The sequence below is a fragment of the Penicillium expansum genome, assembly GCF_000769745.1.
Source record: "Penicillium expansum strain MD-8 chromosome Unknown contig83, whole genome shotgun sequence".
Classification (NCBI taxonomy): Eukaryota; Fungi; Ascomycota; class Eurotiomycetes; order Eurotiales; family Aspergillaceae; genus Penicillium; species Penicillium expansum.
The window spans coordinates 261,910-274,120 of NW_015971356.1; the positions used below are offsets into that span (position 1 = coordinate 261,910).

Sequence of the window (12,211 nt, forward strand, 5' to 3'; positions counted from 1 at the left end):
CATATAGAAAGTCTGCTTGTTCTGCAATTTTGAACTTCATTAATTGTCATAAAAATTCGTATAACTAGTTTACTTAGATAGTTTCAAGATATCAAACCCCAACAGATTGCATGATCCCCTCCATATCCAATTGATCTGCAAGATCCAATAATTCTCGCGGGGGAAGACTGACGGATGAATTGAGTCCCAGTAGATCCCACTCAAACTCCTCGTGATCGAAGGAATAAGATTCTTCATTAATTTCATGACCTTCATCCAGATTGACCTGCGGCAAATGGTGATTCGCTAATTTCGGCGTCAAAGGTGCGAGTATTTGCTCCAATTGTCTGAGTTCAAGCCTGCGAAGTGGTGCAGCTAGATTACCCTTTGAAATAAGCTTATCGAGCACTAATGTCAGGTTCTCGCACCAAGTATCATTCGAGATCACCGATGGGGCAATTGCACGGATCAGGTAGAGGACAAATGCAGAGGATGATGCGTCTTCGACTTGGAATGGTAAGAATGCGTCTGTAGGTCGAAATCAGTATTATGGCTCTTGAAACACAGGTTTAGATCGTACCCATCAAGTCATCATCGGCTAAAGTACGAAGGGTCTGGAGGATAGTCTGGGCGGAATCGGCGCAGCATTGCAACAGGGATGCAACAGGCGGCGATAAACCGATCGTTTGAGATTTTTGTCTCTCTGTATGATCAATATGCATGTGAAGTGCGCACATCACTAGTGGTCTTGTTGTAAGTACGACGCACTGCTACTGTTAGTTCATGGCAAGATCAGTAGTTCGGAGGGAACCTACATGATGATGAGCTAGCATCAATCGAATGGCCATTTTTGAAGCACGACTAATTAACCCGTGGAAATGAGTATTTAGAAAGGCAGTCAGGTCGTATGAAAGCTCGGCAATGCTGTGAAGAATGGACTGTGTACTTCGAATGAGCGTGTCATCGAAATCGTTTCCAACCCCATAGACAGCTAGGTTTTGTTAGCATTCCATCCATCGTCAATCAACCAAAAGACTCACTTGTCAAAATAGTGGCCATAAGCCGGGAAAGCCGAACATGCAATGTCAAATTGATTTGTTCCACTGAATCATCCATTTCTGCTGGCAATTTCACTGTGATATCCTCATCCCTAATCGAGCTCGGAGCACCAATTAATGCAGAGAACTCTCGGTCCAACATATAAACCACCCAGAAGATTGTTCTGCATCGTTTAGAGAGCTCCGGTCCACATATCTCCTCAGGTACATGCCTGTGTATTCCTTCGATGATACAGCCTCTCAGAGCCTGCCCGATCTGTTCACAGAATTAGATAATTTAGTATCAGTGAGACATGAATAAACCCACATGTTGAAAGGCCGCTCTTCTCATATCTATTGACTGAAGATACACCGCCCCTAGGCTGAGTGCTTGGATACAGCCCAAGGGGTCTTCGTCAACTCCAGATAAATCAGGTAACAGAGCCATCGCCCGCGATGCATATTGATGGCTAGGCGGTGTCCCAGAATGATTCCTCTGTGTCAAGAACGCCTTTCCAAAGGCAAGAACAAGTAAGTATTGACAGTACCAAGGTCTATTGGAAGCAGCTTTCGCTGATGGGTCCCGGTAGAATTCATGCAGGTCCTGCAAATAAGCAGGTTCGTCAATCATAAAAGAAAGAAACCCAAAATAAAACTTGACTGTGTTAAATAAGAAGAGTGCATAGTCCAGGGGTGGCAGATTAGTGACATCGGGTACTTCATCTGGAGGATATGGTCGCCAGGTCAACTTAAAAGCCACACCATCGATGTGGAATGGATCTGGCGGACAGTTTGATTCGGGCACTTTTCTTCCTATCAAAGCAAGAACACGACGACAAAACGACCACGATGAGGTCGGCCCCATGTACCCTTACATACCCAAGTCAGTATTGAGCTGGTGCGAGACGATAGACTAAACACTCACAAAATCGGCCATCTGGTGTCTGGGCAAAAGATGGATCCCGATCAACCAAAGGATTCCGGGAGAATCTTGATCGGTGATGGTCTTGTTCGGTGCCACTGTCGGTCTCATGCTCTCTCTGAGGGGTCCCTGGGGTATGCAGGGGCGGGCCCATCCCTGGAAACAAGCCACGATCAACAAGCCAAACACAAATTCAGGGAATGGTTATACCATACCAATTGACATTGAACGCCATCCAATATCTGGCTGGTTGTCTAACAGTGTGCTAGATGCTTGGGGGGTCGGGGGAATATCAACGTTATCATCGCCCGTAAACAGTGTACCTCCAAGAGGACTATGATCAAGAGGTGCCCGGGGCGCATGTCGCCGCAAGCTTCCACTTCTGGATATTTGCTCCTCTAACTCTCGCAAGTACCTATTATGGTTTAGCGCGTACTTGTGCAGCCAGTTTTGGAGCTAATTACCGTTCCGATACGGAGACCCGGACCTCTTCCACCGGAAAGTGGCAGTGCTTCTTTTTCCGCGCACATCTCGTGCAAGGGCTGACCCCCGAGCATTTAACCTTCATCGACCGACATCGCTCACAGCTTTTTTTATAATGTAAGTTGGGAACTCTACTGTTTGACCCAGTTGGTTAAGATGACTCACGCCCTCTGGCATTTTTTTGTTCTTGCCTGGCTGGGTGTTGCAGGCATATCGGATTGAGACGCCGGAATGATGTATAGAACAATTGTAAAGATAGTCTGTGCTTCCGGGGCTACTCTCCGATATCAATTGTTGCAGACTGCGGGGTAGAGATGAGAGCAGGTACGGAGTACAATCAGTCGGAATGTCCCTCCGACTTTTCTTATCGGAGATAACAGCGCATCCATGGATCGTCTATCACGATCCATCACATGATTGGTGAGACCCTAACGGGATTGACTTTGCCTTGATCTATCTGGCTTCGTGCATGAACTGTGCATATCTACTAGGTTTCAATGATCTGATTGGATATGTTGTGTATTGGGTATCTAGTCACTAAAATATCACCGGGACTCAACCGACCACCCTTCTCCACAATTCACGACGCAATGCGGTCACCATGTGTTGTGTTCGTTCCACTGCCCCGCGATTCTCGATTGCTCGGCGGTGTAGATATCCCATGCACTCGGTAACCGAGCCCCAAGTCATGCACTTGAAAGCTTTTGGTACGGTCAAGTTAGCAGCAGATGATTGTTCGAGAGCACGTTCGTAGTTTTGCACAAGTTCACAACTGAGCTCGTCGGCCATGCCTTGGATCTGTCCACATTCCAGCATAACTGTAGGTTGATTGGCAAGAAGCCTATTCTGGTGTGTGGCAATTGCTTTGGTTGCACTAGCGGCGTTGTGAGTGGCGAGGAAAAGAGCGGCCTTGGGGAATGGGAGGTCATTCTTCCCGGCAGGCATTCTTTGGCAAAGCAAGGTATCTGCGATGAGATCGTAGGACCGATCTGTATCTGCCTGAGTATCATGGATGAGAGAGCGTGTCTCATGCTCAATATACGCCCCTCGAACCAACTTGATACCCAGAGACCAGCCCTCTTGTGCAGCCAAGGTAAGATGGTGGTCAAGGTTCGCCTTTGATCCCTTGAGATAACCCTGAATAGTGTTGTAAACAATTGGTGTTTCAGATTTGTTGTGTTTGCGCATCATTTCAATGGCCCAATCATCAAGGCCATGTTGCAAGACTTGCTGCTCTGCATCCAACCAGAGACGTGAGCCCTGCTTTTCTGTGGCAATGCAAATCTCATCCACAGCTTTGACAATAGCCTCTGGCATACTCTGGCGTGCTGCCATTGCGTCCACTGAAACAGGACCAGCACCTGTCAATCTAGCAAAAGAATGTTAGATTTCATATGACAAGAATCCAGAGCTTCATACTTACTTCACGGCAAGGAAGTCACCTGGCCCAACCATACGCAGTGTCTCCAATGTTCCCTCCTTCCACTCCTCAATCATCTGGTAGCACTTGTCGCTGTATTGTGATGTGCCAGAATTATCCGTCGAAAGTCTTTCGTCCTGATCCAGCACTATCTCTTTGGAATACCCCAAGATGACTCCCTGGTATCCTATCTTCTTAATGTCTGCCACAGTTTTGGAAACTTCCTTTCTGTTCACTCCAGCACAGAAGTGATTGTAAACCGTCCAACGAAGGAACTTGTTCAAGGGGAGGTTCCGATCTGGGTTCAATAGTGGGGATTTTGATGTCGCGAGCACGCCCATCACGGCGAGAGCAGGTCGTAAGAATAACTTGGATGTCATCAAGGAAGTCAAAAATAAAGACCGCAGTAGTAGTCTCGTCGGGATTCGGGCCATAGATGAGACCTCGACGGGCTGTTTGATTGCCGGCATGGTGGCGGCGTCATGAAAGTGAGATTTTGTCGAATGAAGTCGACAAACCAAGGTTGGTGAGATTTGGACTGAGAAACCATGAGGGGGTCTCATAGTAGTAGAACGAGGTAACATCTTGGCTTGAGTCAAGAACGCAAGTAGATGAGTTTAAAGCCGCACTTGCGTTTTACAAGAGTTCAAGATTGCAATACCATTCATTCGTCTCAGGTCGCTACTACTATATACTATTTGAAGCAAGCCCTTATCCTAGTCTCTGTGTGACTTTATCAGACCGCTACTACTCACCCAACTATCCGGCCACCGATAGTCAGCCGGTCTTCCATCGGAGCCGTCCTCCGACGCAGGGAGGGGTTGCAGACCAGGAATCCTGTCCCGCGATGCCAACTCATCGTTGCCTCCGCGGGGTTTGTGCTATCATTGAATGATCTAGCAAGGAAACCCCGTACGTTATCATTGCTCAACGGCGCACCGGCCCGGTTCGAGGTTGTACTGTTAATTTTCATTACGTTTCATAGATAGACGTGTGTAGGTGGGGTTAGCCATTGACAGTCTTATTGTGCACTGATTTACTCTCAGTGCTACCATGCGCTCGTATTTTCTTTGCTGGGTTGGTTCGGTTCTGATGTTGATCTTTAGTGCTATCTAGTGATATCAGAAGTTGCTTTCACGCCCCGGGACACAACCTTGGAAGTCCTATCACTCTCCCTGCAATACGGGATAAGAAAACTTGACATAAAAAGACACTAAAGTGATATCTCAAATGTTAAGTCTCTAATTTCATCTTCAGGTTATCCAATCCCTACGTTGTCAAGGTTGAAACCCAAGCAAAACCTGAGTCTTGGGGTTATGTAACAAGTTATAGATATGTCCACATGAATTTATTCCTACAAGCGCAACCGGGACTACAGAATACGCAGCCATGCATGCTATAACTTCCTGGTCCTTGATCCTCGTGCTAAGGTAGGTCAATCCCCAACAAAGAGCATAGTAGCTATACTAGCCGCCGCCAGAGTTATGACTTAATCTTTATATAGAACCACCAGTGCAAGCTGAACGAAATCACTTTTAGCCGAATTAGGTCTGAAAATTATGAATCTAAAATGCTGCCAATGATTACTTACCACATGTTTTGATTTTGGTTGCCGCTGCATCAGCGTCAATCCAACAATCCATTCAAAGGCTTCACAAAATATAATATAGAGATTTAATTTGCATTCAAAGATAACAAGTTATATTAAATTTTTCTATTTTAAACTTCATTCGAAGGATATGTGACCTTTTCCAGAGGCACGAACTCTTCCTTGATTGTTCGAGCGCTAACGAATCGCTGCAGGTGCGCCATAGTGCCAGTCTTGTCGTTTGTACCTGAGTCGCGGCTACCACCAAACGGTTGCTGAGCCACAGTAGAGCCAGTGCACTTTGTATTCAAATAGAGCATGCCAGCCGCGTGTTTGAGGATGGTCTGCGCCTGGCGGCTGACATAGGGATCCTTGGCGAAGATACTTCCAGTCAACGCATAGCGAGAGGTTGTATCAACCAGCTTCAATGTTTGCTCCCATTCAGCATCTGGGTAAACATAGACACCAAGAATAGGTCCAAACAGCTCCTCAGACAAAATCTTGTGGTGAGGGTTGGAGGTACGATAGACGGTGGGATGCACGTAATATCCCTCTGCTTTAGAAGCCTTCCCACCAACGATGAGGTCCAGCTCTGAGTCATTCTTTGCTTCCTCAATGAACTTGTTGAGCTTGTCAAATGAGCGTTCGTGAATAACTGGGTTGATGAAATTGCCATAGTCTTCAACATCGCCCACTTTGAGAGCCGCGGTCTCTTCTGATAGGACCTTTTGGAACTCGGGCCAGACAGACTCTGCAACGTAAACACGCGAGTTGGCAGAACATTTCTGACCCTGATACTCAAAGGCTGCTCGAATGGTGTTCAAAGCCGCGCTCCTCACATCTGCAGATGGGTGGACGACGCCCCAGTTCTTACCGCCAGTCTCGCCGACCACTCGAGGGTAGGAGTTGTAGATGCCGGCACCAATGCCGTCGCCGATCTTCTTTTGGATGCCCTTAAAAGTAGCTGTAGCCCCAATAAATGTCAGAGCCCCAAACTCGGGTCGCTTGAGGATAGTGTTGGTGATTTGCTCAGCATCACCGGGCAAAAACTGGACAACATCCTTAGGTAGACCGGCCTCAAGCAAAATTTGATGAAGCAACCAGCTAGCATGAAGCGCCGAGTCCGAAGGCTTCCAGATAACAACATTGCCAAGTAATGCAGCAGGTCCAATAAGCGTTGCGCCAAGTGCAGTGAAATTGAAGGGGGCAATTGCGTATGTAAAACCCTCAAGAGGGCGGTACTCCATCTTGTTCCAGTTTCCATCGAGATGGACCCTAGGCTGCTGGGAATATAACGCCCATGCCTCCTGGATGTAGTGACGGAAGAAATCGGCTGTCTCAGCAGCGGCATCGATCTCTGCTTGCCAGATATTCTTTCCTTGGCCAAGCATTGTGGCTGCAACTATTTCTGAACGATATTTGCCGGTGATGAGCTCAGAGGCTCGAAGGAAGATGGCGGCACGGTCCTCGAAGGGGGTAGCTTCCCAAGCAGGCTTTGCATTAAGGGCTGCATCGATGGAGGCATTGACTTGCTCTGGTGTGGCAGAGGCGTAGTTTGCGACAATCTCGCTGTGCTTTGAGGGGTTTGGTTGGGAGCGGGATTCTTTCGTAGTAATCTATAAAGTATCATTAGTTCAATATCCCTAATTAGTTTTAGTTGCTTTTAGCACATACCTCTGAGCCATTAATAGTGATAGGAATTGTGAAAGGGAACTGTCCCTTGAGTTTCCTAATAGTCTTGGTCAACTCGGCTCTTTCTGGAGAACCTTTGGCGTAGGTGAGCTAGTTTTCGTTAATTCAAGTTCAATTATCTACCTGTAAACTTTGGTAGTACTCACCATCTTCTCATTTTCGAACTTAGGTGGATTCAACATAGTCAAGTATCGCCTTGAAGATCCATTTAGAACGCGAGGCTTGAGGCAATTGAGCCTTGCTCCTCGAGTAATAGTAACAGGACGCATATTGTGGAAAAAAGGCAGAATTACACAGATTTCAGTCGATGTTCAAGCCAGAACAGTCTGCCAACACCCCGGCAGATAAGCTGTTAAATAAGATATTCATCCATGAGCTAGGTATACTAGCCATCGGGAGGCCCCTCCGAGCGGGGTGTTGGTGTGTACTACACTGATACCGGGGGGAGCCTTGCAACGAAGCTCCAACATCGGAGCAGCCATCCGATGTTCGATATTCGATATTCGATATGCGATAAGAGAGACGGAGACCACCCTAACACACATATCTTTGGGGTATAGAAGTATCGGCATTCTCTGCGAGCGCCACAATGCCCTAGAGACGTGGTTCTCTCTTTTAGCCGAGCTCCTAGGACGAGGTTCAAATTGGGAACTCGTGCTGCTATTGAAATGTGCAAGCTCAAGAGAGATATCTCATGCGGAGTGTACTCCCATAAAGGTCCATGGTGCTTGAGGAATCTTGATCTCCGATAACGTCAACGCCCCAAAATATATTAACAAACAGTAATTGCTAACGCAGATTCTGCCCATTCGAATATTTGAATGAGACAATCATATAATCAATAGTAACGAGCAAAGTTCCAACACAAATTCAACCGTCATAATGTACACACATGTATGTAGCCCTGAGGTGTTATAGTTGTAGCTGTTACAAGCCGCTTGGCCTGACTAACCCAGTTGGGTGCGGTACCAGTTACATTGGAGCCTGTTATCTCTCTCACCTCCTTGAACCTGAATTGTCACTGAATTTACTATTGCGTCTCATCTTTTTGAGAATTGAAGTGTCTCCAGGGCTGTTTTTTTGAGGTGGAGAGTGGTGCCCGTATATTCGTGCGACCAGCCCCCCCCCCTCGGGAGCTCCGCTTTATCGTCAAATCGTCATTGCCATCACCTCCACACCTGACCCCGACAGCTCTCCCGGCGCAAACATCACCCCGTCGGTTTCCTGATGTCCTTATTCGGCACATCTCCGGAGGATCCCTCTGCGGGTGATCCTGCCAGATTCAAGTCCTCACTGTTTGCTGACGAACCGGCTACGGGCGGCTCCTCGCTGTTCGCCGATGACGACGGCGACGACAGCTCCTCTCCTTGGAACGCCCAAAATAATACCGCGAAGAGAACTGCCCGACGCGATTTAGCTCGGACCTTGCTTCCCAATACGGACGTACCCGAGAGCTACATTGACGCATACGACCTGATCCTGAACAGCGGGGACAGGGTTGGCTCCGGCATTGGGCTGACCTCTGTGCGGGAGATTCTGTCAAGCAGCGGGCTCACTGCAACCGACCAAAGCAAAATCTTAAACCTTGTTGCTTCTGGTGATCATGAAAGCTTTAGTGGACTCGGTCGTGGCGAGTTCAATGTGCTGTTGGCGCTGGTCGGCCTAGCGCAAGAAGGCGAGGACCTGTCCTTTGATGCAGTGGACGATCGCCGCAAAAGTGGGTTGATGTTGCGCCCTTACGTATTCATTTATTTATTGTTCGGAATACTCTCTAACACGGAGTTAATGCAGAATTACCCCAGCCAAAGGCTGGCTACCTCGACCGGCTCCGGACGAACGGCGACGCGAGCTCTGAACAACCATACCAGCGACCTGCTACCCCGCCTTTCCAACCTGCTCCCTTACAAACCCCCGGCTCCGCACAATCGCAAAGGTTACGGCGAACTTCATTAGGCGGATTGGAGTCAGACCCATGGGGCAGTCCAGAATTACACCGCGGTCACAACCATGAGACAGGAGGCGCCGAACCACGTCCATTGAATGGATTCGGTAGTGTGAGGTCCACGACAAACGCCTGGTCTAGCAAGGCGATCGAAGACACCACGCAAAGCAACGTGGTTCAACGGGAGCATTTCAATGGGCAGGCGGAGGCTGCGCCGCCTAGCAGTTCTGGGTCTGGATGGGGGAACAATAACTTCAGCGGAGTGGGCCCGAGCGACGAAAGCAGCTTTGGGGGCACAGTGCCTCCAGCATTAGGTGGCTTTGGTCCTGCAGGGGATGAGCCCAGCAATATTACCCCACGGCGTCGGTCCCTTGGTCTCGGCAGACCGACAAACCCACAGGTAGAGGAGACCGTTAGTGTTACGTTGCTGCCCGAGAAAGAAGGCTTGTTTTTGTTTCAACACCGAAATTATGAGGTCAAGTCTGCACGGAGAGGTAGCACGGTTATTCGGCGTTATAGCGATTTTGTCTGGCTATTGGACTGCCTCCAAAAGCGATTTCCTTTCCGGCAATTGCCTCTTCTCCCCCCCAAGCGGGTTTCAGGTATGTAAAACGCTGGTTTAGCGCACCTAATCGCTTACTCACAATTATGAAGTCAATGGCACTCACTTTTCAGCGGATTCATCCTCCTTCCTCGAGAAGCGCCGGCACGGACTAGTTCGATTCACCAATGCCCTCGTTCGCCATCCCGTTCTTGGCCAAGAGCAGCTTGTGATCATGTTTTTGACAGTTCCAACAGTAAGTTCCCACTTTGGGATTTCTGGTATCCTAGTTGAGTTAGAAAATAACCGCGAAAACAGGAACTTTCGGTGTGGCGAAAGCAGGCCACAATTTCAGTCCAAGACGAGTTTGTTGGCCGTGTTCTTCCACCGGATCTTGAAGAATCATTACCCGCCACTCTCGACGAAACGTTTGAAACAGTTCGCAGCGGTGTCAAGCGATCTGCGGAAATCTATATTAATCTTTGCACTTTGCTTGAGCGATTGGCTAAGCGTAACGATGGTCTGGCTGCTGACCACCTCCGGTTCTCACTCGCCCTGCAGTCCTTGACGGAAGTCACCAAAGATACGTACGCAGTGGATACCAATGATATTCCGTCTCTCAATGCAGGTATCACAGCTACCGCTCGGCATCTCTCTGCCAGCCAAAGTCTACTGGAGGACGAAGCCCGAGGATGGACCGAGGGCGTTCTAGAAGATCTAAAGCGGCAACGTGATTGCTTGGTCAGTGTGCGTGAGATGTTTGATCGGCGGGATCGTTATGCACGGAACAACATTGCGCAGCTGGAACGGCGCATTGAGACCAGTGAGCAGAAACTGCAGGACCTACGCGCCCGACCCTCGGGCACAGTAAAGCCCGGGGAGATCGAGAAGGTTGAGGATTCTATTTTCAAGGTGAGACGAGATATTTCAATGGCACCCATAATCATACTAATTTGGTTGTGTACCAGGACAAAGAATCCATTGTGCAACAGCATGCTCGGGGTGTCTTTATCACAGAATGCATCCGTGATGAACTCGTCCACTTCCAGCAGAGCCAGTATCACATTAGCCGCCTGCATCAGGACTGGAGTCAGGAGCGTGTGAAGTACTCCGAACTGCAGGCGGAGAACTGGCGTGGGTTGAGCGATGAAGTTGAGAGGATGCCGACGGGCTAGTAGGGCAGCATTGGGCCTCGTCGCTCAGGTCGTACATCGTACATAACAGCCCATCGGTGGACATGAAAATCTTCAAACCGTCCTTTTTGGAGGGTACGCGCGGGGTGCGCGGGGTGCGCGGGGTGCGCAGTGTGCATAGGACATCCCATTGAGGGAATCTTTGCTTTTTCTTATTTTTTTCCCCATCTCATTATTCTCCATATTTCCCCGGAAATACTTCGTATGCATGTTTTACGATGTTGGGTTCTCAACATCAAATTCCCCTGAATGTTTGCAATTCGTCTGAAAGTGTTTGTTTTGATTTTACACAATTCCCAATTCAATTGATTGTATTCTGGTTCTGATATTTTGTTTTTTATATTCTATATTCTATATTCTATGTGTATACTTCACATGGTGAAGGGGCAATGTCCCACATACCAGGATATTTCCTGAGCAGAAGTATTATCGTACCTATTTGTATTGTATCTTCCATACATGTATACTTCGTATAATCCGTATAGTCCGTACTCCGTACATAAATCATAAAAAGTGCCCCGATTCCCCACTACAAAGATCGGTCGTAAGCCTAGAGACGCCACTGACCCAATAAATCCCGATGATCCGTCTGATTGCAGCCTTGGCGCCTGACAGGGCTGGCCGATCTTAGATTACAATACCATGACCATACCAAAACCGGGACATTACAGTGCCTGCAAATGTTTGAAATGAGAGACACATGGCCGTATGCAGCACTTTATTGGATATAGCCCTGGACACTTCTCTTTCTCTTTCTTCCCTTTCTATACTTTCTATATATAACCATCATCTTTCCTCTAAACATCCTACTCTATTGGTGCACGTCCTCCTCCGCTGGCCAAGACCAATTCCGCTTCCAACGTGGGTCTTGAAAGTCTCGGCTGACGAATCCCGCCGTTTCCAAGAATACCTCGTTCTGGGCAAATCTCCCATAGCACGCGTTCACTCGCTTTCCTCTACTTGGCCAAGAGCTCCCAAGACTCTGACCGGATTTCACTCTTGTCCAACTTTTTTTTCTCTTTCTTCCTTCTTCCCCTTCCAATTCGAACCTGTGACTGACTTCCCTGGGGCCAAGCCTGAGTTCCTTTTTCTCAACCTACTGCCTAGCTTCGCCTCCGCATCCCCGTGGAATCCCCAAGATCTTGGCCACCGTCTGCGCCCCGCAGAATCTGCACTGTCGCCCACCTCCAAACCTGTCGGACGTGCGCCGCGATCGCGAAACTTCCATTCAGCCCTACAAGGCTCGGCAACTTGGCTTTTCGATCACCGATTCACCAAGGCATGAAGAGCTACGCGGACCAACGAAGTTCGAGGGCGGAAATCATCCGGTAAATCGCTAGCTGCGGTACGAAGCTCGAGACGGAATCCTACAAAAGTTCCCGGATAATACAATTGGTGTTCAATCACCGACATC

At 48.4% G+C, this 12,211-nt stretch overlaps 5 protein-coding genes across 5 annotated transcripts; 1 reads left to right on the top strand and 4 right to left on the bottom strand.

Moving 5' to 3' along the window:
• Positions 1-91: 91 nt before the first annotated feature.
• On the bottom strand, positions 92-1,095 carry PEX2_030080 (fungal specific transcription factor domain-containing protein; the record flags this gene model as incomplete). Its single annotated transcript, XM_016740283.1, has 4 exons — positions 92-507; positions 560-746; positions 795-970; positions 1,020-1,095. 4 exons carry the CDS (start codon positions 1,093-1,095, stop codon positions 92-94), a joined length of 855 nt encoding a protein of 284 aa, XP_016597405.1.
• A 1,881-nt stretch (positions 1,096-2,976) lies between these two features.
• PEX2_030090 (putative proline oxidase Put1) lies at positions 2,977-4,311 on the bottom strand (the record flags this gene model as incomplete). The annotated part of the gene is made up of 2 exons (XM_016740284.1): positions 2,977-3,790; positions 3,845-4,311. 2 exons carry the CDS (start codon positions 4,309-4,311, stop codon positions 2,977-2,979), a joined length of 1,281 nt encoding a protein of 426 aa, XP_016597406.1.
• Positions 4,312-5,560: 1,249 nt separating this feature from the next.
• On the bottom strand, positions 5,561-7,303 carry PEX2_030100 (L-glutamate gamma-semialdehyde dehydrogenase; the record flags this gene model as incomplete). The annotated part of the gene is made up of 3 exons (XM_016740285.1): positions 5,561-7,045; positions 7,104-7,211; positions 7,268-7,303. 3 exons carry the CDS (start codon positions 7,301-7,303, stop codon positions 5,561-5,563), a joined length of 1,629 nt encoding a protein of 542 aa, XP_016597407.1.
• Positions 7,304-8,003: 700 nt separating this feature from the next.
• Positions 8,004-10,779, top strand: mvp1 (sorting nexin Mvp1; the record flags this gene model as incomplete). Its single annotated transcript, XM_016740286.1, has 6 exons — positions 8,004-8,015; positions 8,313-8,838; positions 8,913-9,665; positions 9,718-9,860; positions 9,923-10,516; positions 10,573-10,779. The coding sequence occupies 6 exons, from the start codon at positions 8,004-8,006 to the stop codon at positions 10,777-10,779; spliced, it is 2,235 nt and encodes a 744-aa protein (XP_016597408.1).
• Positions 10,780-11,893: 1,114 nt separating this feature from the next.
• PEX2_030120 (uncharacterized protein) lies at positions 11,894-12,210 on the bottom strand (the record flags this gene model as incomplete). The annotated part of the gene is made up of 2 exons (XM_016740287.1): positions 11,894-11,966; positions 12,065-12,210. 2 exons carry the CDS (start codon positions 12,208-12,210, stop codon positions 11,894-11,896), a joined length of 219 nt encoding a protein of 72 aa, XP_016597409.1.
• Position 12,211: the final 1 nt, after the last annotated feature.